General features: G+C 37.3%; 1 protein-coding gene across 1 annotated transcript in view; it reads right to left on the bottom strand.

Moving 5' to 3' along the window:
- LOC134142604 (gamma-aminobutyric acid receptor subunit pi-like) overlaps nucleotides 1-25208 on the bottom strand; it is a 41805-nt gene that overhangs the window by 6509 nt on the left and 10088 nt on the right. Inside the window, exons 4-8 of the mRNA XM_062579886.1 lie at nucleotides 17600-17667; nucleotides 15908-16125; nucleotides 15186-15268; nucleotides 10486-10623; nucleotides 699-851 (exon numbers count right to left, since the gene is read on the bottom strand). Coding sequence (XP_062435870.1) covers nucleotides 699-851; nucleotides 10486-10623; nucleotides 15186-15268; nucleotides 15908-16125; nucleotides 17600-17667 — 660 coding nt within the window. The remainder of the gene's footprint in view (nucleotides 1-698; nucleotides 852-10485; nucleotides 10624-15185; nucleotides 15269-15907; nucleotides 16126-17599; nucleotides 17668-25208) is intronic.

Below are 25208 nucleotides of genomic sequence, written 5' to 3'. Positions count from 1 at the left end.
AAGTTTCAGACTAGATTAAAAAGAGTAAAAAGATAACATTTTTGTAATCAAACAGTAACTACCTGTCCCCATATAAGAAGCACAAGTTCTTTGTAAGAACTTGTAGCATTGCTCATAACTACAGAAGGAAGAAGTTACAGCTGAGACAGACAAGGAAAGTCAGGAACGCTGCTATCAGTTTGCTCATTATAGCTACCCACTGGCCTCATTTGATGTGAAATTTTTCTTTCTTACCTATTCTATAGAAGTGTTTTTCCTACTCTACCTGCTGTCTGATCAGAACTGATCTGCGTTCTCTACTCAGAATTCCCTTTATTTAAAATTAATTACACTTAATCTCTTATAATTTTCTTATTATTCATATGCTAATTAGCAGGTATTAGTCATCCTCACAAATGCCTCATAATTCTGTCTGTCCATGACATGCGCTTCAATATTTTGACATGATTTCCAGAACGACTTCCCACAGCCTGCCATGCCTCCAGGTCTCCTACTGCTCCCGAGGACGTTTTCTTTGTTTATGAATAGCAGGCGCTAAGGGGAATCTCTACGACGTACTGCAGAAAGCAAACCAGAAAAGGAATTCTATAAGACACAGAAGTGTCTGCCTTTTTCTGAAATAGATACCATATACGTGCAATAAAGAAGGCATCCTAATGTTTCAATGTTGGTTTCGTTTTCTTTTATTGGCTTCTCACCTATGCAGATTCTGGCCGGAACTGACGACTGACTTATCCAAAATGATACCCAGGAGAGCACAACCAGTAGGATTGATGGTACGTATGTCTCTAGTATGAAATAGAAGATGTTTCTCTTGAGTTCAAAATAAAACACTAGTTTTGGATAACGCCCTGTGGAAAGAGAATGAAATAAAGCATGGAGAGGACTGATTAGAAAAGTGACACTTGGTAGTGCCTTTTAGAAAGAAAAATCTTTAAATTATCAACCCACCTTATTTTTGTTTCTCTTTATTCATTCTTGACAATATCAGAAATGTGTTTATTTTCCATTTTACATTACTATGCAGTAAAAGTTTAACAAACAAGCTCGGAAAAAAAAATAAACACAGTGCTGAAAAATTCCAACATGAAGACTCTATAAACGAAGAAAATCAAATACGTAACACTCAACTTCTTCATATATAGATCTTCATTAAAGATGTCTTGATCTGGGAATTCATCAGGAATTAGTAAAGGAAGAAATAAATCCACCAGTGCATGGAAAGGATATTTAATCACGTAATATTAGGTAAGGAGAAGAATTTGAATTTATGTACGCGTTTAGCCACAGCTATTCATAAGAACTACCACAATGAACTACTATATAAACTAACATAACGACTATCATAATTTTTATGAAGTTGGCATGGCTCCGTATCTCTAATTGCCGCACATATCTGGTTTATTTTGCTTTTCCTTTGATTTACTACTGCTCAAGATATAAACAAAAGATATTTTCTCTGATACTGCTGAGCTAACCCTCATATTCCACTTAAAAACAAGCCATGTCTTTGCATCTTCCCTGCCCATTGTTTCTTTACATTAGTGCATTGCAGTATTGGTGTTATTCTGAGCAGTGTTACTGTTGTGGCCTAAATGGTTTCTTTCCAGACTCTGAAAGTTTTGGCCCACATCACCAAGAACACATCTGGGTTTTCTAAGGGCTTAGCACATGGATAAGCAAAGCCTGAATTTGCCTTTCAGCTCACTAACTAAGCAAAATTTGGCTATGTTTAGGCAACTGCAGTGTAAGATATGAAACTGTTACCTGTCCAGTGGATCAAAGTAATGCAAAAGTTTGCTTTTTTTTTTTTTTATTGATTTGCAGAGTAGACTTCTTATCTAGAAGATCAAAGTTCAAAATTAAGTGTTACAGCTTGTAACAAAATTCTTTGATTAGTACTTGTCCCAGAATACCAGTGAAAGAATAATAGTTGTATATATTGTGGTCAAGTGGCTTTAGCTTCACCTATTTTTATACAACAAATTATGATCTTCAGGACATATGTTTGTTTCTAGTGCTGCATGTTGTGAGTCAGAACTGAACTGTAGGACTGTAAATGCACTTTAGTAACAACAGTATGTACCTGAGCAAGCTATTTGCGCATCCCTCAGGTGCGCTTTGAGACATGAAGTCAAACAAGAGTACTCTTAAAAGCTTGAAGTGTAACTAACGGATGTCAAGAAATGCTTTAATGCTCCCAGGCTAGAAAACGGATAGGTAAATTTCAGGTATCAAAAATATTGTTTAAATTTCATCCAGAAAACAATAAAATCTCATAGAATTCTTAAAACCAGAAGGGATTACTAGATCACCTAGTCTGACCCTAATCGCAGGCCATTACACTTCTCCAGTTACCTTTTAACTCAGTCTCTATCCTTGGATTAAAGTTCGTCTTTCACAGGCATCCACACTTAATTTGAAGATATCAATACATATAGCATCCACTATTTCTCTCAGTAACCTGTCACAATGATTAAAATCATTCTGCCAGTTAAACGTTTGCCTAGTTTCTCGTCTTAATCTGACACATTGACCGTGTCTTTTCACTACTAGATTAAGTAGTCCTTTTTTAGCAAGTTCTTCGTCCCCTGAAAGTACAACAAATACATTGTATTCAGGGTTTTTCTTAACTTCAGCATAATGAATTCTTCAAGTTTCCAGCTGCCAGAAGAAAGGATCCACAGATGGACAGCAGACTTTAGTTCTCTCCATGAGACAGGTGGTTCAAAGATGATTTATACTGTTATTATCAATATTACATGAGAAGAGAAACATTAAATTAGTGTAACTATCAGAACTGTGGTTTTTACCTGTCAGTTTTATCATTAAAATTCATTTTGCCCACCAAAATTATTTTGAAGTGTAGAGCAGACCAAAGTAAGGCACTCAAAAGTTAGGAAGAACAAAAATCATAGCCAACTGTGCCATGTTAATTCTGCCTCTATTTGCATCTATCCTTGCACTAAATCAAGCATTGGTACTAGGAAAAAATACTGAGAGATTGTACGATAAAAAGTCTATAGCATAAAGCTCATTCATGGAAATCAAGGTTGCACAAGCAATTGTAGATTTGCTGCTTCCTAATGTATGAGAACAAGCATTTGAAACTGTTAAGAATTTTAATTTTGCTTGCAATCTTGCAGTCTGCTATTTAATTAAAAACCTAAATGGAGATTATTTTAAGCAGAAGTACAAGATTCCCTGTACAGAGTTTGTTCTCCAAACCATTGGTACAGCAGCGCAATGCAGCTGGAACGCCAAGGCCAATGGTGCAGCCTCCCTGTGTGAGGGATGGACGTCAATCCAGAGTTCACCTGAGAGTGGAGAGGGTTTCCTCAGCAGGATGCTGCAGAGGGTCGAGGGCACTCTAAATTCTTCCCAAAAGTCACTTGCCTTTCACGCTGATCCTAGCAAAGGATGTGGTGCCATGTATCCAGGAAAGGGGGTGCAAAGATTGGACTACAAGCACCTAGAGGTTCCTTTGGTACATCCTTAGAGCTTGTCTACAAGAAGGAAAATCCTGAAATAAGCTAATACAGAATAGTCATACAGCAATATCCTCTTTCCCTAAACGCCCTGCAACTATATTTCAGTTCATCTTAGTATAAGAGTTAATGTGTATATGGGAAGTTAGTTCAAAAATATTAAACTTGAAAGACACATATTGCCATTCTGCTGTAATTTCCCAGTATAGACAAGCCTTTTGAATGTTCCTGTGTTCATTGGTGTTATTTTTCTCGAGGCCATAAATTTCTGAAGCAATGCAAAGAACAAACAGAGAGAGATGCAACAGCCTATAACTGAGTAGTTTGTCAGTGAACGAAGAAAGGCATTTCTCTAACCTTAAGGCTTTCTGCTTGCCAAGCTCCAAAGATGCATCATGGACACAATAATAGTGGTGTTAACATTTCTCTAAAGAGTTCAGAAGAGCTTTTATAATGGAAATTTTGAGGGAACCCTATATGGAATTCATTTGAGCTCCTGTAATAAACTGAAGGAGGAGACAGGAAAAAGTATGCTATGGACACTTAGTACATTAAAGAAATGAGCAATGGAACAAAATAAAGTTAGGGAACTATTGGTGCTTTTCTCATCTATGCTTAGCATGTACTAGAAGCTCAGTATTTAAAAAGTGACAGATTCCCTACCACTATTACAGCAGATGCATATGAGACAGTAGAGGATGTACAATGATCTCACCTTCCTGCCTTTGACTTGCAGATCCAAGACTGTGATGCCATCAGTCAGGATGGTCAGATCAAAAGCGAAATTCTCACTCACAACAAGATCTTTGCACTAAAGTGAAAAAACACTTCTGAAGGGTCAAAGTGAGATTAAAGCTTCTGGGCCATGTGTATGCCACCTCAGTCTGTGACTGCTCTGATTTAAATTTAGTAAATGTGATGCAAATAATCTCTGTGCAAATAGCTAATGCAGCAAAGGCATAGTTTTAGGGCTTATAAAACAATCAAATTACTGCGTTTTAGCAGGTTGTCAAGTAGGAGCTGAACTCAAATGAATACACACTCTTAACTTGTCCAGTGTGAGGTAATTCTGCTTCGGTTACTCCACACTGAAAGAACATTAAAGACAAAGTGACTTGGCTTACAGACCTTACTATAGTACAGAAGTACAAAACTAGACAGTGGCTCTATCTTGTATAAGAAATACAAATCTGAAGAGCAGATTATAGCCTCTACACTTACTCTAGCTCTCTCCACTGCTTTAAAAAACAAATACCCTGGAAAGCGGAAGGAGGTGAAGGAAATAAAATTTCAGCTGGTTCATCTAACTATTTTCATTTTAGTGGCATAAAAGTTACACTAGTATAGACTTCTTTTCCTAGCGACTGAGGATGTCTAAGGTCTGAGAGAATGCAAGAAAAGCTAGTTTATACCTCTTTATAGCTTACCTTTGAAATCTGGCCTTTGACTTTGGCTTCCAAAATGACATTCTAATTTACAGCACTGCCCACCTGACTATCATACAGCAAGTACTATGATAACAATGGTTTTGATCAAAATGACTATCCACAGCACCTCAAGAGAACAGATACAAAGCTAAACACGTAGGTTTCCTTATCACCTCACATAATCCATTATTTGATTATGCCAAAATCACTTTTTTGTAGTGTCTACTCTAGACTGATAGGGGAATGCAGCACCTCTGCTCTTTCCTGCTCCCTCTGTCCAACTGATGGTCCCAGCAGAGGTGGCTGGAGGAAGGAGTGATATTCTATAAACTCTGTCAGCTGCCTGCATTTCCTTTCTAATTGCCACTCCTGATATGGGACAGGAGCATTTCTGCCACACTTATTTCCTGTGGACTTTTTGATCAACTCTGCTGTAATAAGAAAATGCTACACATTCCTGTTTACTTAAGAAGCACTTTGGTATCCTGCACAGAGGTGTGCACTCAGGCACAAAGAGTACATTCTTCTCTATCATTAAATATGCATGCTAACCCCTTGGGTGCCAGCTAAAACGTGTGATGTACATCTCACACAAGGGCATCAGTGTAACTCTACCAATGCAACATTTTCTTCTCTCTTTGTACTTCTTAAGGGCACAGTAAAGATTTAAACAGAATTTTACTGTCCTAACTATGTGCTGAAAATGATGTTTTCGGTATGCACATTTTTCATAGCTTGTTTAGGATGGACATATGCGTTAGGAATGACTCCCACTTTTCCCCCACAGACGAGTTGTGGAAATTAATGCAACTTCTCTGACTGACGTAGGATGTACAGGGTGTAAATACATAAGTAATAAGTTATTACAGCTCCTTCTTTGTCCCTCAGAAAACAATTGTTGTCATCTTATGTTCTTCACAGTAAACTTGTAAATCTTGTAAACTACTTCATCTCCAGTTCTAGTTATTTTTCTTCATAGGGGAACTAAGGACAATGAAAGATCATGACATACTTCTCTCTGTGAGAGGAAAGATGCGATTCATCCTCATGAAAACGCTTCACAAAAAAATGAGATTGAAATCTAAGAATGAAATAAACCATTCTATGTGGTATATCAGTAGAGATTCATTTGTCCATCGACCTTACCCATAAAAAAGACTTTCAAAAACAATTATGCTGAAGAAAGTTTTATATGTGTTTGTATTTCTGTCTACACTACAAAGAACATACCAGAAGTTAACAAACAAAAGCCACTTTCTTACGTCTTGATATTCATCATCTTCACTGCATATCCATGTTTTTATGTTACTATAACATTTTATCTGAGTCTTCCAAAACTGTTCTCATGTTCTGTTACTTCAATAAATATTGTGCAGAACTACAGAAGAATTAGCGATGGAAAGTTTTAAAATTTAACTCAAGTGGAAAACATTGCTTAAACAGAGTGATTACAGTAATAAAACTAAGAGCTCAGATAGGTAAGTTGCACGTAACATGGTGACAGACATATGCAGCTGCTTGAATCTTAGGTGAGGCTGATCAAAGAGTCACCAAGTAAGTTTACTGAACATCCTTCTGAGATTGTTTATAAGCCCTGTATGGCAAAGATGATGTTAATAGAAATAGCAATTTGAGAGAAATTATAGATTATGAACTGGTAAAGGGAATCAGGTAAGTTACTCAGCGTACTGTAACTTAAGAAAGAAGAACTGAGAATTGTAGAATAGTTTGATTGGTACCTAAGAAGACTCCCGAGCTTTGTAAAATGGCAGATGGGCCTGTAGGACTGAACAAGGTAATGTTTTTATTTTGAGAACAGGAGACTGCAACTGGTGAGCATACACTCCATGTGGGAGAAAATTCTATCTATACTCATTACCCTTCATATGGACAAACTCTTTTCAGTTGTCCCGTGTGACAGGACAAGAGGCAATGGGCAGAAATTGAAGCACAGGAAGTTCTGCCTGAACGTGAGGGGGAATTTCTTCCCTGTGAGAGTGATGGAGCACTGGACCAGGTTGCCCAGAGAGGTTGTGGAGTCTCCTTCTCTGGAGATCTTCAAGGCCCGACTGGATGCAACCCTGTCTAATGTGCTCTAGGTGACCCTGCTGAGCAGGGAGGTTGGACTAGATGGTCTCCAGAGGTCCCTTCCAACCTTACTGATTCTATGATTCTATGATTATAAATGAGTTCATTCCTCATTTAAATGTGAGCTCCCAATATATAAGCCATATAATGGTGGCATGCTGCTTCCAGATCTGCACAGCTTCTGGGCGAGCAAGTGCACCCTGTCAAGGTGCTGGAATCCCTGAGGACAGGGATTTTCATAAGGTGGAATGGACGTGGGTCACCAGAGATTTAGCAATCAACAGTCAAATGCAGCCCTGAGGGGGACTCTCCACCAGGGGGGCTAAAGGAGGATTTGTAATAGACATCAAAATGCTGGCAGTGACTGCACACACAAGTTTCTAGATGTAGTTCAAGGGCTGTGTGTTAGACTAGACTTGAGTTAATTGATCATCTTTCTTGCTGCTGCTGCTGACTTGGCAGGAGAATTGCAGTAGGGCAAGCAGTACTAGGAAAAGCTGTCAGTCAGTGGAGAAGAAAAGCTATCAACAGCCAATTATCCTTAAGTTTTAAACAACTTTTTTTCTTCTTTCTTTAATTAAAAGAGTTAATGGAAATTAATTAGCCATCAACTGCTGGGAAAATAGAAGCATTTCTCAAATGGGGATGCACAGGGTCCTGTGCCCAGTACTGCTCATTATGAATGATGTACCAGAATATACCTACAAAACTTATAAAAGACTCCAAGCAAAGACAGAATTATCAGCACAGTTCAAAACTATCTCAACAACTATCAAAAAAGGCCTGAGTAAAAAAAGATGCAGTTCAGTAGAAGCAAGTACAAAGTCCTACACTAACAGTGTACTATTAGCTCCCCAAACAGCACAGGGAATATTGGCGCTGCCACAGTAAAGGACATGGAGTACTGGGAGGAATCGCAAGCTGAACAAGGTCAATAATGCATGGTAACTTTCTGTAGGAAAAGTAATTATCAATCTGGAATGTATAAAGAGGAATAGAGTTAACAAAATACATAAAATAATCCCCTCTGTCTACTTGGGGTATCAGTAGCAACAGGGTACCTAGTTTGGGCACTGCACAGAAACAAAGATATGAGTAAGCAGATAGGAGAACAACAGCAAAGAGATCTAGAAAACTATCTGAAGAATAGGAGGGAGGGAGTTAAGTTTGGGGAAAGGCACATCTGTCCTGAAATAGTGAAAACATTCCTGAAAAATAGCAGGAAGTTTGTCCTCTGTATCTACTGTAGACAATGCAGAGCAGAATGGGTTTGAAAAGCAACAAGGGAGATCTAGACTAGACACAAGGAAAATATGCTTGTAGTAATCATCAGAAAAAAATCAGCTAGGGAGGTTGTGGAGTAGATGCATTGCAAGTTTGTCTAACTTACTCCTAAAAACATCTGTCAGGCTGAAGATATAGATGACCTTGCCTTGGGACATGAGAATAGATTAAATGAGTTCAAGTCTATTCCAGCCTTACTTTTATGATTATTTACACAAAAAGCTAGACTGTAACAGCCCTTAGTTGCTTTTGTTTTTCCAATAAGAAAGGCAAGCTCTTTGTAACTATATTTATTGTCTGAGAATGCAGGAGGTGTTGGCTAGACAGCTAAGATAATAACCCAGCAGTCACTGATGCACATGTTTGGTTTTCCACAGGTCCTAGAGTATATCAGTATTTGTAGAGTAAAGATCATAATTAAAGACATGTAAGAGGTAGTCATTACAATGAATTTATCTACGTCCATGATGAAATTATCCTATATCAAAACAAACCCAACACCAAACCCTAGCCAGAAATCCAGTTTACGTTATTCAAAGCAACTTACTATTATGTTATTACAATAACATGATTAATATTATGTGATACATAGTGTTCTGTAAACAATACTAACCCATGATGTTCTTTTCTGAGTTTAATAAGTTACTTATGCAAGAATTCTGCTAACTACCACATTTTAATTTTGGCTCTGTCAGTGCTTATATGTGAACTTAGGCTTTGCATTGTACACTTCTCTTGTACAACAGCTGGACTTTAATATGGCTACAATATGCACCGCTTTCCTAAAAATGTCTGTAGGAAATAGCATCTGATTCCTAAAATCTCAATAGAAAATTAAGAGGCTTATGAGATTTCATTAAAGATGTACTGCATGGCACCTGATAATGTGGCTTTCTTGAACAGGATAACTGAAACAAGCAGATATGGGAAATTTCAATCAAAGATGTATATATTAAAACATTTTTAAAATTTGGGTTTTGACTTTATAGATATGATTACTACCAATATAAAGGGAGGAAAGACAGTATCAACTACCAAAAAGAGAAGCACAGTTCATCTGACTATGCCTCTTCAGTTCTAATTGGGAATTGTTCTTCTTCCATTCAGGGAAAAACAATATAACTTTTTCGCTTTCTGATGGAGTCTGGACTCTGTGATAGAAGAAGGTGATTTAGAATTAAAGAAACTTTCCTCCTGCTCTTTTCCTGTATGGTAAACAGGTCCTAATACCCTTCTGTCTTCTGGGCAGCATAGCAGTAAAGAATAATTCTCTTGTGATTGAACCTGATGTTGTTTAGCCAGAAGCTGTAAAGAGGTAGGCAGATGTCAGTCACGTAAGTAGCAAGATAATTCATGATCCTAGAGTCTGCTGTTTTGTATTTCATTTCTACATTTATATTCTCTTAGAGAACTTTGACTTTTAGCCTGAATTAATATCTGAAATTAGATCATAAAGTTCCTCTGTATTCATCATTAAAGTAGAAATTCCCAGAAATGGAATAGAGAAACTGTATCTCTGTGATTCAGAATTAGTAACATATCCTCTGGTGAAACTATAACTTCAGAGGATGTATGTGCCTTCATTGAAAAAAACAGTACTATGGTTGGTATGTTGGTTTGGGCAGAAGACAAACTGAATATACAGTCAAGACCAGCAATGAGAGATCTAGAAGTAATTCTAGGAGAAGAAAGCAGGTTTTTGTACTCCCTTTCAAGAACTCTGGAATAACCAGGAGCAGCCCCTTCATAAGGTCAAATACTGTAGCTGCAGGAAGCTTTCTACAGCTGTTTCCCAGCATTGGCCAGAAGAGCAGGTCTGGGGCTGCTCCGCTGACCCTGCCGACCGCAGGGGAATCAGGCTGGGCAACCCGTGCAGCGCTGTCCACACATTTAGATGCACAACTTGGAGGCTCTTTTTCCTTCGTAAGAAGGATAAAGCCTGATTTACTATGCCTGGGTTATCTCAGCTGTCCAGCCAACACCTCCTGCACTTGGAAGTCATACATTCCTTTTTTTAAATGTTCTTTAGAAAACGTATAGCCTACAAGAAAACATCCACAAGCTTTCAACCTTTACATTAACCGAGTCTCTGCTGGTAACGTGGAAGAGTCATGTATGGCTTCAGGAATGTAATCTCGTTGACAAAGTGAGAAACGTCATGCTAAGATGATAGCAGAAACTTATCAGGATATTCTTACCTGTCTCATACACAGCTTCAGATACTGAGGTGAAGTAGTCCTCTACTGTATACTGGGCTAGTCGGAGTGTGTCCAAACCTCGAACTGAATCATTTCCTCTAGTCCAGTAAAACATGACATCATTGATGTTATAACCCCCTGTAGAGATACACAAGCCAATGAAAGTGTTTATTTTACACAGTAATTAATCTGTGCTGAGCATGATTATGTTTCAGCTGTTTCTTATTTGTCTGCCTGAAAGTACAATTCAGTATAAACAATGAAACTCTTTGGCAGAACATAATGCTTGTTCACAACAAAACTGAACAGCAAAGTCTTATCATTTAAAGCTGCCCTTTTTGGAGGAAACAGTGCTTTTATACATATACATATATATATATAACTTTTATTACAGTATACATGACAAACTAACAGAAGAGATTAGTACCACATGGTATTGTAAAGGCTAAAGCTACGAAGCTTTAAAGAACCACAATTTTCATGACCTACAGCATTGCCAGGACTGAACATTAAGCGCGCCCGGAGCTCGGTTCCCAGCTGATGAGACCTCGGACCCGTCTGCGGGGTGCCTGATGCTCCGTCGCGCGGATCGGAGGGGACAGGGGAGCGCAGCCGCCCTGCTGCGCGCCGGTGCTTTGCTCCGAGACCAGGCTGGGTCGTGCCGTGGGACTGTGGTTTGGCCTGGGAGCTTGGGCGCTCCCCGAGGAGCCCCGGTTCAGCAGGCTTCAGGGATCTGGGAGGAGCCCTCTTCCCTTTGGGCAGTAGTGAGGAGCTTGGGTGGGACACGAATCATCTACCAGATGACATCCCTATTTTGCCCGTACTTGTCACTATATGGCACAATCACAGCTAAAATAGCTCTGTATTCCCATTATATTAAAAGGCAGGCAATTTTCAGACTAGTGTATATAATTAATTCAAGATTATGTTAATGTAATTTACCTGTTAACAGGGAGCATTTGAACATCTTTTCCTTTAGCATACTTAGATCGATCATTCTTGTCTGACAGACAGACAGACTTGTCTGACAGACAGACAGACTTGTCTGACAGACAGACAGACTTGTCTGACAGACAGACAGACTTGTCTGACAGACAGACAGACTTGTCTGACAGACAGACAGACTTATATTGTACAAGCTAATAGCTAAGCTTAGAGACAGAAACATGAGCAGATGATTATTTTTAGGCACCAGTCAATTGTAACTAAATTACATTAGGAGACAATAATGCAGTACATTGCACAAGGGTGTACATGCTGCAAAAAAAGATCAAAGCTCAAGAATCACAGAAATAAAGGAGCAGTTTCATATTTTTACGTTAATAGCTTTGATTCTTTTCACATTAGGCAGAAATAACAGGAGCTCAGAAATTTAATTTGAGGAAAACACTGTCCTGATTAGCACTTTAAATGATAATTTCACCTGCAAATTCTTTTCCCTGATGATTTTCTAAATGTAAATCTTGTTTTCACTGTCACTGGCAGTTTTCTGGAAAAGTATGTATGACAAGGGCTCTCTGCTCTCATTATCACATTTACAGTAATTAAGGCCAAAACACTGCTCTTTTGAAAGAATAAGCCAAAAGCACAGGTGTCCAAGCCAAGATTCTGATCCAATAAAACTGCATGCTGCGAAATCTCCCAGATTTGGGAGATGAAAAATAAAAGTAATATGTCCCATAAACAAATGACTACACTGTCATCAATCAAAATAAAATGTTTGTAGAAGCAGAGTTTTATGCATGACTCCAGGCACAAATTCCTTTTACTTCTCGTCAGCAAAACTGCACTACAGATAATTTAGATAATGTCCAAAGAACTGAAGAGTACCACAGTAGGTCCTTATCCATCTTTATAAGATATGCACTGTCCCAAGTGGCAAGGGGTGGGGAGAAATTCTTGATGCTCAGATGATAATAAATATACCTCCAAAAGGAGATTTACTTTAATAGATCCATTTCTGTCCTAAAGTATTCTGATTAGCTGTACAACTAACAGATTTTGGTAATCTTTCATATGAAAATACCTTCAAATACTAATTCCGTAACTCTGAAGAAATTAGATGGAGATAGTCTTCCCAACATTCAGGAAAGTTAAATACCATTGTGCTCCCTCTGTTTAAAGTTATTTTCTTTATTCAGGAGATTAATATTTTACTAATTACAAAACGTTTAAAAGGTTTATATTGACAAGATCCTTAAGCCTTGTTATTGGATTTTATAAGAATTCTCTCTTCTTTATACGTGACCTTGAATTCTCATTCTAATTCCTCAAGATCAAAATGTCTCACTTCTGTACTTTATTGATACAGTACAAGCAACAAATGTCAAGGGGGTTGACTATATAAATAGTAAGTTTGGGATTAAACATTCATAACATCTAATACAAATGAGTTTCTTTTAAGTTTCTGTCACTAATTTTAATTTCCCCGTGACTGTCAAGCTCAAGTTAAGAGCCTTTATATGGTCCTTCACTAAATAAAAGCTAAAGGACGTGTTCAAAAAGGGAATAAAATTTCAGAGATGGGTCCAAAAAAATGAATAGGGCTCTGGACTGGCGGCCCACGAGGGGGAAGACTGAGGAGACAAGCCTTCAGCCAAGTGTGAATGAACGGTGGCGTTTTCTGCCGCAAGGCAGAGAGCACGAACTCCTCAGCGGTACTAACCGAGATACGAGCCCTCCGAGTCCCTGAGCGTCCCCTCTCCCGCATCAGCAGGGACTCAGAGTGGCAACTCCCCATTCGTAACACACACCTGTACAATCTTCTAAAGCACTCCTAATAACAGGGAAAAAATTAATATCATAACCAACAGAGATTTTGACAGAAAGGTACCTATCTCATAGAAAGTGTAAGTCAATTAGTGCTAATAACTACTACTAATTGAATAGCATGTTGGAAGGGCCACTGGGAGTGGGGTTTTTCTTTTTTTTCTTTTTTTTTTTTTTTTTGTAATCTGTAATATTGATGCCTTCCAAAAGCCATTACTTGATAATATCCTGTCATGTTTGTCTTTACTCTCGTAATCATTTAATAAGAAGCCTAAGACTTTGTTTCAGGTCAAATATTTGCTTTTTCACTTATTCACATCCATGTTCTTGTGGATGTGCACACATACTTGCAATCACAATTCATAACTCCAGGTAATGGTATTTACAAGCAATATTCTAGGATGCTGCCACTATTCATCTATAAATGGACATAGTTTATCCCACGGGGAAGCAAACACTGTTTACAGTGTACTCAAAAGAAAGTGTTGCAGTGCCCTGAAGCAGAAGGGCCACCGCTAAAGGCATATTCATTTCTTCTTGCATTCTTTGTTTCTCGCGCTGCTTTTTCTCAAAACTAAACACCAATGACAGGAGACCATTTGAGATTGGATTACTACATTTTTCCTTTAAGACAAGAGATACTTGTGTGTTGTTTGAAACAACAGATGGAATGATTCTGAAAAATAAATATTTTTAATTATAGTGGGAATTCCACTGGTTTAATATTTTTCTTGTTCCAGAATGAAATATAAATGACTCATTAAGCGATGCTGATATAAATCTATATACACTGTTTGACTTACCAGTATGTTCTTTCAAACAAAAATATCTTAGAGATGAATCCAAATTGCTTTTTGTTATATAGATCTTATCCTCATAAAAACGCTGATTCTAGAGGGATTCCTGTACAAGGAAGGTTGGAGCGATGATTCCCTTTGTGCTTCGGTCTAAACTTTGTAGCCCTCTGGTAACTGGTCAGTACCAGCAGGAAGTAGAGAACACATCACACTTCTGAAATGCCAAAGAATAAACCTGCACAAGTCCTAGAAAACCTTCCAAATCTTGTTTCTTCAGATTTGAACATATATTTTATTCTAACGGGATTAGATATCCTTTGATGTTGTCCCATTTGAAAATATTTGAGAGAATTCTTATTCATAAGAGCAAAAAATTAACTTGAAACATCCACTTTTGGGTATTTGCTGGCAGTGTATCTTTACAAAGTATTAAAGGAGAATATTTTAATGAAAAATAGGAGGGCATTGTTTAATAAAATGTGAATCTAGAACAGGATATTCAGTCTCAGTGCTTCAACTGATGACATTTATTCCCAGGGCACTGGCACAGAGACAGTTAAATAAGTCATAGAAGGATCTGTATATATCCTTCTCAGAATAGGACTGTCTATGCAATTACCCCTTTTCAATATGAAGACAGTAAATTAATTAAATATGAACTCTATGCCAACCGATAAGCTTTATCCTTATTTCTTTCTTTCTTAAGGGAGTTATGCCTCAGGAAATAAATTGCATAACATCTGGAAGAGGGAGGAAACAAAAAAAAAAAAAAAGGCAAAAGTCAAATAAAACAACTGATTTTCTTGGTTCTGCTAGAAAATGTCTGCCTGCAGAACTGCCCCTGAAGACCGAGAGAGTGTCTGTGCAGGATGCAATGCAGAAGCAGGCCTATAATCTGAAATTTTATTTAGTGTTACCGTTTCAGTGTACTGCCACGCTATTTTCAGTGAAGCCTCACGCATTTTTTTTGTATACAAATACTATTCGAGAGGACCTGGTCACATACTGCCCCCTAGCTTCCCTGAAAATCCCAGCCTCTTTGGCAACACCAACTATCCAGCAGCCCTTGCAACAGACCACAGGTATTTTTCTAATTCTATAAAAATAATAATAATAAAAAATAGAGTCTCTTACAGCTTTCCAGTTGCAGAGTACATGTCTGCTTATCCATTGGGTATTTGGTCAAATCCATGCTGCATGCAACAGTTGTGGTTATCCTTGAAAAACAGAGTATTGCTGATTTATAAAGGTGGGGGGGAATCATTCAGCACTTTAAGTCATGAAACTTTCCTGCACTAATATTTGTAGGAAAATATCTACTAATAGTGAAAAAAAAAATCTAGTATTTACTAGTATCAATTAACAGCACCCAAATGGGAAACTGCTCTGGTTTCAGTTTAGTATCAACCTCAAAACAATGCTGCTTCTCACTTGTAATGTACATTTTGCTTTATTGATATTTTGTATTTTGACATTTTTATGACAGAATTTTGTCATATTTATCAAAATCTATTAAAAAAGGTAATTTGCAATAAGGACTGCCAATCAGTCATTATAGTTTCCCTTCTTCAGCAAAGACTTCAGTGAGAAGCAACGGGAATGGCAAGACGCATTTCCTGCATTTGGTTACGTAAAACAAAAAGTCTATTCAGGGAGGAAAATGATATCTAATAATGTGGTCATATTGGTCAATCATATCACATATTTATAAAGCCACAAGACCACATCTGTTCTAATTTTACAGATAGACCACGTCCTAAAGCTAGAGCAGATTCAGTATAAAATCACACTAAGTTGGAAAGCTTAAAATACAAGTAAAAGCCAAAAATACAGGGTGGTACCTCATGTACACATACCGTATGGCATACAAGACCGTTCCATTAGGATATATTCTTATAAGACGGTTTTCAACAGTGATATCATGAAGAAAAGACTTTTTTGAATCAACTATGAAGGTATCCGGTACCCAAAGCATTTCCACAAGTCGACCATCGAGACTCAAACTCTTATTACCATCAAAACAAAGTCTCTCATCAGTCCACCGCTGCCTTAGAAATATGGTAGCTGTGTAATCCTGAAGAAGAGAAAAAAAAAAATAATCATACAGAGCAAGCCACCAATTTTGAGTTTTCCATGCACTTTTGAAAACAGCTGTTAGGCACCTAACAGCCTGCAACTCTCCGCGTCCCACTGGTGGACGCGAGCACCTGGGTTACAGCTTTACCAGCTCTTCCACTGCCAGACATTCCCGCACTTGCCGTGGGGCTGACGGCATCAAGGACTACTACCTCGAGCTGATTTTGTTCTTAGGGCCCAGTGGAATTTTAGAGCGAACGGTGGGGACCTCCATCTGGGGCTATAAATCAACTGAAGTCACCACAGTTTCGTCAGCAGTCTTTAAAGTTTGGAATGATTTATTTAGGCGGCTGTAAACATTATTTTGTTTACATAAGCTAATAGGCAATTTTAGATGTGGAAAAAAACTGTATAAATTCAGATATAATAAGGACAAAAATAAAAGTAGGTGTAATAGGAAGCCAGGGAAACATAACAAGTAATTCATCATCTTTTAGCACATTTCATCCTTTCAACATGACCAGGGAAACAGTGGTGCCAAATTTATCAAGACCTTTAATTTAGCTATCAGTGCAATTCACGTTCAACTTAAACATGCCTTGTAGCCTAACAACAAAATTCAAGGTGTTTCTTAGCCACTTTTTAAATCAACTTTTGATTTTACAAGGTGTTTTTATCAGTATTTTGAATTGACCCTAAGTTCTGACCTTATTTCCTCCCTTTTAAGTACTGATAGCTGTAAATACCTGAAAAGTACACAGCAGATTAGAATATTCAACTTTCCTAGAAGGACTGAGTAATGGAATGGTTTTAGTAATAGTTTTTAGTGATGAAAAGACAGTATGTGTACAAACATTTTTCCCTAATATCAAATATCTGATTAATCGAGTTTTGCATTTCTATGTACCAAAGTTGGATCTTTAATTAGAAAAGCATACTATGTTTTTCTGTTCAAAAATAAATAATACAAATGTAATAAAATACAGCTGAAATAAAGACATGAGTCACAGTAAAAGAGAGATTTCAGATGTGGCTAAATAGAAGGAAAGAGAGCTGCTTCAAAGGCACATGTGTATGTATTAGCTCTAATTTCCTGAAACGCACAGGAATTGAGACATTTCATTCAGAAAATAACTACTCCTCCGTATGCCTTTTTATTAAAATGGTTAATACTAGGTAGCAAACAAATTTCTGTTTTTATCTGAGATGTATGATTGTAGCTGCTACACTAGAACTTCTGTAAAGTACTAGTTGAGAAACTGGTCATTATTAGCAACTTAGTATTTATTTTAGTGGAAGCACTATAGCCACTATCTGTAGTTGAAAATAAAATTCCACACCCAACACACAGGGAACAGCACTGACTACATAAGGAGAAAAGCCTCAAAGTCACATTGCTAGCAACTGTAAATACAAAACATTAATTTACCAGTTATCAACAAAATAAAAAAATGTAACATAAGTTACAATACCATATTTATTTCTGATATTGTATCAATGCTTGCAATATCCAGACTCATTCCAACTGACACAGGACCATCTGCAAAAAAGAGAAAGTCAGAATCCAGTTCATAGTTCTTTAATACCCAGGGTTCATCAGCAGAAACTGAAAAAAAAATTTCCATGTTATTCTCCATTTTTTCTAAATGTTTATTATTTTTTCATAAATGAAATATTACTCAAATTTAGGTTATGAAAAGAATGAGGATTTCATATCAAAACTAACTTCTTGATTGAAAGTTGTCTTACATGACTTTTTTTTGCTAGAAAAAGGTGTTGGGGAAAATGTTGCACCGTAAGGTGCTGAAGGTACAGCCCCACGGTGCCTCACACCCCCCTGCTCCAAGGTGCAGAGCTGCGGAAAGAATTCTTCCAGCTGCAACATCTGCTCCATCAGATGTTAGCAAACTAAGGAGTGCTCTTGGCAGTGTCACATGGTTAACATCCAGATGGGATATAGGAACAATTTTATTTGCTGCCTATTTAAGAGTATATTGTCTATTTTGTGTCATTGCATTTTAACGTAACTCCTTGCTTTTGTCCCTTAGCAGGTAGTTCATGATGTGAATACTTGCATTTGCACAGGAAAGCCAGTCATTTCATTCTCCTCTTAATAAAATTAACTGAAGCCTTGTTCAGTGGGTGATTAAACACCTTACCTGGTAGTTGTCATGATGTCATTGTAATGTTGGCATGCTCAGACTCCCATTTCCTTGTGAATGTGTATTTCAGTGTCAGAAGGAAGATGACCAGCTGTGCACTTTAGAATGCAGAATTTGTGCAGAGCTTTCATGGAAACCTGACCTTATTCCTCGTTGAATATGTGCAGAATTATTAACAGTACAGCTACAATGAAATTCATATTAAATATGCATATCTATCCAAATAACTGCGAGAGCACAGAATGCAGAACTGAGAAATGGAGTACTTTAGATGAGACCTATATTGCATGTACACTGCTGAACCCCACAGTTGGCCCCTTGCAATACATTACATAAGTATCTTTTACATGCACCCAAATAGTATGCAGTGGTCAGTGAGATGGTGTCCACCTGTAGCCCACCAAGTAATACTATATTTAAAAAAATTCTAAAGGATAACACTGTGTTAGTATTTTTTCAGAGTAGCTGCTATTAATAAAGCAAGAGTTAAGAGTCTTAATGTCTGGCACAACTGTGTGGGGTCATTGAAATCTGGTGCTCCAGAAAGAGTATATGCTTTGTTCTCAACTCAATTGAAAGTTGAAACAAAAAGCTCCAGTTTAAAGGAGAATGGTAGGCTTGGAGCATTCCCTGATGGTAAATGCGTCTACTATATATTACATAGGGATGAGAAGGAACCGTTCATCTACTGAAAGGCGACTTTGGAGGTTAATTCTGAAACAAAATCGTTTGACTGAGAAGTTTTCAGACCACGAACCACTGACAGCTTGTTCTTCTGTTTCTTTTCATTCTCTTCAGTGTTTGATAATCCAAAAATGCATTTATAAGATCTCCCCCCTAGTGTTAAAATGATGGCCTTCCAGGAAACCCATCCCATCTTTCCAGGGTGCAACAGCAAAGGAATAAATTGATATTTATGCCTACCTTTGTACCCTACTGCTATCATAAGTACATTGCCAGCCTGCAAAATAATTTCAAAATATTTTAGAGACCTTCACAAATCATGAGATTTAAAATGTTCCTACAGATTCCCATGTATGACTGTGACAGAGAGCATTGCCAACTGTAACACAAGAGTTTGGGGCCTCCCTAATACAAGGGGTATGCTAAACAGCAGTCCATCCTAAGGAGATGACAATATTGAGCTGGCTATGTGGGGGTTGCAGATGGGAATCATCAGGCTCCCTCCTATAATATTTTATTTTTTTTTAAGATAATAAAGATTAGAGGGAATGTTCATTAGCAATATTTCAGTACAATCAGTGCTAATGTTTAAGGAGGAAACTGACTTTCCAGAAAGATTACTTAATTAAATCAAATTCAGTCTTTTCTGGAATTACAGAAACAGGACTTTGCCTCTCTCTTATTTCTTTCATATAGTGGTAGTTTGAAATACTGCTGAATAACATGATAGAACCAAGGCTGGGTACTCCCATCCACACACAGATTTCTAGCTCAGACTGACTATCCCAGCAGAGACATGCCTCACACAGCCAGCACTAATGAGGGGCAGCATAACGAGGACAAGCCTCACGCCTTTCTGCCAGCCCTGCCAGTTTCTGAGACCGAGCACTTCTGCTGTGCAACCAGCCCAACCGGAACCAACCTTCATGAACTCAGCAGAAAGTAACATCCCCTCAGATAAAGAGGTGCCTGCCACAAATCATATTTTAAAACACCAAAAATGCAACTATATAGCCAACAGTAGCGCAACTTTCAAACTCAGTTCTTGGGTACTTTTGACGCAAGACAATTAAGACAGTACCTAACATAGAGGACAGTAGCCCCTACATAGAGAAATTTTAGTTTTCTTCTACTCTGTCCTTTATTAGCGATGGGAATTTACTCTTACTCTCGTTACAGCAATCTGTGCACAAATTAGCATACTTTTTTTTTTTTTGTCTTTCCACATAAACCTCAGTAAAAATCAAAATTTACCTTGGGCAATTTTGTGAAGTATCTAAAGGTGGCTAAGATTCCTGCTGATGTACAATGTGAGAACATATACTATCTTTTAATCTAACACATACAACATGCCGTTTAGGGGAGTAGCTTTTAACTCAGTAGTTCTACGCTTTCTCAAAGCCTTAAACATAATCCAACTGTTAAGAGAAAACTCCAGGCTTATTCACAGAGGCTGACTTATTTGGAAAGGAGGAGGCTGGGAGAATATAAAACTTGACTCAGACCATAACAAATTATGTACCTATTTTGCAAAGGAGCTTTTGCTATTCTTGCACTGTTACTGCACACACTGTGTAGACATTCACAGCAATCCCTTATGGGGGAGCAGTAAGAAGAGTGGCAGATGTACTACAAACAGTTAATAATGTACTTAAAAAGTAACAGTCTGGACCACCGCCGTGATGCAGTGCAGTAGCTCATTAAACTTTGTGCAAAGTAAACCACCACTGAGTCATGTATGAGTTTCTAACTCTGAAGATCTACTACTTAAATTAATCGGTAGTATAGTTGATGGGAAAGATTAGGAAAATTATTGAAAGGTGTTCCAGCTCCTACTAGAAACTCAAAACTGTGAAGACAAAAATAAGTATCAAAGAAAATGACATTTTATTTAAGAATCTTGAAGAATGGACAACAAATGGGAAAGGGAGAATGCTAATGGCATATGCAAAAGTTGGCACCTTAAACTAAGCAGGCCTCGATAACTCACACAAGGAGCTTTATAAGAACAAAGTAAGGAGTTTGCTGAACTGCTAGTACCATTTTTCCCCCCATTCAATTTAAGAAAACAAGATAATTCTGAAATATCTTAAAAGAGATGGTCTTTTAAAATAATGCACCATCCTTACAGCAATACTGGATAAAATAGTATGTGACTAACAGAGAATTAGAAGCAAAAGTATAACTAAAATAAGTCGCAAGTTTCATGAAATATTAGTTTTGTCCTCTTAATTTTCTGTTTTGCTTTTTTTACAATGTTGTGGCGCTTGTTGATAGAAGTGATTCACTACACTCGGATTTTTTTCAGTACATTTAGCTTCCCACCACAAGACATCTCTTTTGAAGAATAGATATTATGTAAAATGGCTTGAAAGATTAAGACAGGCTTCCTAAGAGACTCCAACTTAATTGTAAATATGAAGATATCAAAAGATGGAGCCATTTCTAGCAGGATTCATGCTCAATTCTATTTGGTCATTTCAAAACTCTTTAGATGGTGAGGTATCTTTGTTAGCACAGTTTGCAGCTGAGAAAAGAATTGGTGTGGATAGTAATAAAGTTCTTTGACAAATGATTTAACAAGCTGTTATTTTACTATGGCCAAAAGCATGCAAATAATGTGGGAACAAATAATGCAAGCAATACCTAAGGATAGGAAACTATCTTGACAAGCAATGCCTTTGAGAAGGATTTAGGGGTTGTCACAGATAATCACTTCAACATGAGCTTTCAGTGTGATGCTTTGGCAAAAGCACTTCTGCAATGGGCAGCAACACACAGAATTAAGTTATCTTGCAATGTAGACTGTGCTGGCAAGACTATTATTAGATTATTGTGACAAGTGCTATTTCCCACATTTCAAAAAATGCGTAAACAGCTGACAGAGTTCAAAGGAGACAGAGAAAATATTTAAAGAGAAAAAACTCTTGAAGTTTAATATTGAAGTTTGCAATGTGAGAATGAAAGAACAGAATTTACTCAGTTCCTCAAGGAAAAGACAGAGAGGTTATTTGTCCAGTGTCAGTAAGTGCACACAAAAAAAATATCCAGTAGTGGAGTTGTACATATTTGCTGACAAAGCAAAGCAAAATCCCAGTTTTTGAAAGTTGAAGAGAAAAACGAAACTTAGCATTTGAGGGGAAAAAAAAAAATCTGTCCTGCAGGCAAGAGGTTGGATTTGATGGCAATGATAATTTCCTAGTGTTTCTTATTTCCACGAGAAGGTAGGAAAACGTACGTTACCATCTGTATGCTCAAGCATAGTTTTGCACCAAGTCAAATTTGTTAAAGTCAGATTTGTTAAATATCAACTCTCAAGGATTCAGCAGGGATTTAAAACATTAAAAAGATTTTTTTACCCAATATATAACTGATTATACACATTCTGAGCTTTTTTCTTTTCTCTGAAGAACTGGCTACCTTTTTAAACAGACACCAGACAAGGAAAGTATTTTGTATGTAAAACAATGATGATTATAGTATGGCTTGGTATGACTTTCTCACATACACTGTGAGCTAGTTTTATTAAATTGAAGAGTCTTAGACAGGTTAATATACTGACCTCTCTTTTGGGGATAAACAGTATTTTACAGGACAGAAAAGCCTTGGTCTAGCTAAACTTATTAAACTTGATATAAACAACATTTGGACAAAAAGTAATGACCTGTCCTACACAGATTTATGAACCAGAAGATTTTTGGCTTTCCTGAATTTAAACCTTAAGATCATGAAACGTATGACTCATTAACAAAGCTAAGGAAAATAATCTTTTAAATGTGGTTTAGGATAACTTATTTAAACATGACACTTTCCTGTGCCACTTGAAAGCAGCTTCCCTATTCAAGTATATTTAGCTGTGACCTTTTCCTAGTCTCTCACTTTTTAATTAAAACACTTAAATTATCACATTCAATCACAGAACAAAAATCTATTTCTATAAAATTATTTACAAGATTTTATGCATCTCAACGTCTCTCTAAACCTGATGCAAGGCTCACTGAAATCAGCAGGAATCACTCATTAATTCCAGAGAAGTTTGGCACAGCACCTAGGTTATTGCTCTGCATACTTTCAGCAGAAAAACTGATGTTAAAATCTGATGTTCCTTGTCTTGCTGAGATAATGTGTCAGGCTTACATAACACAGTTAAGGAAAACAACCGTGCATTTTTAAATTCTTTATGTCAGCTTTTCTACAGGAAGCTTTCACTTTTATCTCACTGACCAGGATGGACACGATTACATTAAAGGGGCTGCACAGGGGACCTGTGTGGAAGGAGAACACTCTAAAACAAGGTGAAATTAATCCGAGTTGAAAATCTAGGAAATCTGAGAAATCTCAATCATGCAATAAAAGGAAAAGATCATTTTTTTCTGTTGTTAGGCACAGTCATGATATTCAAATATACATATATATATATATATATATCTTTGTGCTCTCTTCATTAATGGCACTAGCTGAATTGTATCTGTCACCTACCAGTCCCAGCACAAGTGATAAATACAAACAAATTGGCAAATGGATGCTTTGTTAAAATAAGAACTCACTAGTTGTCACAGTATTTCCTTGACCAGTAAATATTTCTGTTTCCCTTGTGCGTAGGAAAAAGGGGATCCTCATTTTATGATTGTTCATACATAGTGCTTTCTTTTCCTGACTAAAAATCCATTTTTCTAAATATTAAGAAATTAAATGTCACTAACTTTAAGAGCATCATTTTATCTTGGTAGCAAGCATCACTTCAAAAATCCCCATTTTCCGCCTAAAGAAAAGAAAAGAAAAGGGCAAATGACTCTGAAATGACTTTAAGTTATAGTATTAAAAAAAAAAAAAAAAAAAAGCTAACCTCTTGCCCATCTCACATTTGCTAAACTCATCTATCAGTATTCCATTATAACTAGTTAACATTAAGGTCAAAGCACAGTAGATGTCAATAATATAATCTAGTCTTATGACAAATTTCCTCATACATATTTTTTGGGATGCATATCAGACTGACCATACGTATTGCAGGAATGCACGTAGCAGAAAACAAAGCAATCCCAGCCTGCAAGAAGGGAGCTAGGTGTCTAAGAGGAGCTAGGCAGACCCAGGCAATAGACCAAAACTGTGATAAAATAACAAAAATCTTTGCTCAGTCACTTCCTAGATTTAGTTGATTTCATTCTGTTTGACTTGAAAGATGTTTAGACTCCTCCAATTACACTCCTATCCTTGCCAAATCACCTAACCAGCATACTGACGTGCTGAACTCCTGCTTGGATCCTGCTGGGATTTGCGAGTAAGGAAGGATGACCCCTAGATTTCCAAGTTGCCAAATACGCCCTGAGCACAACTGGGGGAAAAAAAAAAAAAAAAAAAAAAAAAAAAAAAAAAAAAAAAAAAAAAAAAAACAGGATTTGACCCATCACAAAGGGCACTGATGTACTTAGTACTTTAATAGGAAGGAAAGTAAGACGCAACAGATGTGCTTCTTGAACTCAGCTCCAGCAAGGTTAAGTCTCAGGCTTCCCCCTTCCCATGAGCAACGTGAGGACAAAAGGACGCAGCGGGACAGTTAGCTTCAGGTTTCAACACTGTTGTGTCTAAACGAGCTGAAGCCCACCAAAATCAGATTGTTCAGGAAAATTAACAAAAGCATTTAGGACATTATTCTTGTATGTTTCTATCAGCGTACACATACTTGGCTCCCGTTTCAGGAAAATCCTTGCATGCACTTCAGACAGTAAAAGAATTGATTTTAGTGTTAATATTCATATACATCCTTTTATGCTCATGTTTTTAATAATACAAGTTTCCTTATCAGTCATTGTAAGTCAGCACAGATAATTTCTGCTAGTACCAGAATATCCCAGTTTATTTCCGTATTCGGCACTTGTTCATCAGCCTACACAATTCTAACCAGCACTTTGATCTTACAATCTATTTTTGATCACTATGTCTTTTATTATTTATATGCAATTAGTGCACCATGACAGTAAGAAGCTTGAGAGAAAAATTAAAAAGTCACAAAAGAGGTATAAATGACTAAACCGATACTCTGGCTTCACTGAGTATTTAGCAAGAATACTGTAGCCATTGATACAATTCTGAGTAAACTCAGTTATACTTTAATCTCTTTTCTGAACAAGAACAGCTATCAAGTACACCAGCTGCAAGCAAATAACGTCTACAGAAATAAGTAGAATATTACGTGGAACAAAGACATGCTAGCTATGGTCACACAGATCAGTGT

This window comes from Rhea pennata, chromosome 7, assembly GCF_028389875.1.
Source record: "Rhea pennata isolate bPtePen1 chromosome 7, bPtePen1.pri, whole genome shotgun sequence".
In the NCBI taxonomy this organism is placed as follows: Eukaryota; Metazoa; Chordata; class Aves; order Rheiformes; family Rheidae; genus Rhea; species Rhea pennata.
The sequence above is the reverse complement of the archived record's forward strand: the minus strand, read 5'-3'. Positions and strand labels throughout refer to the sequence as shown.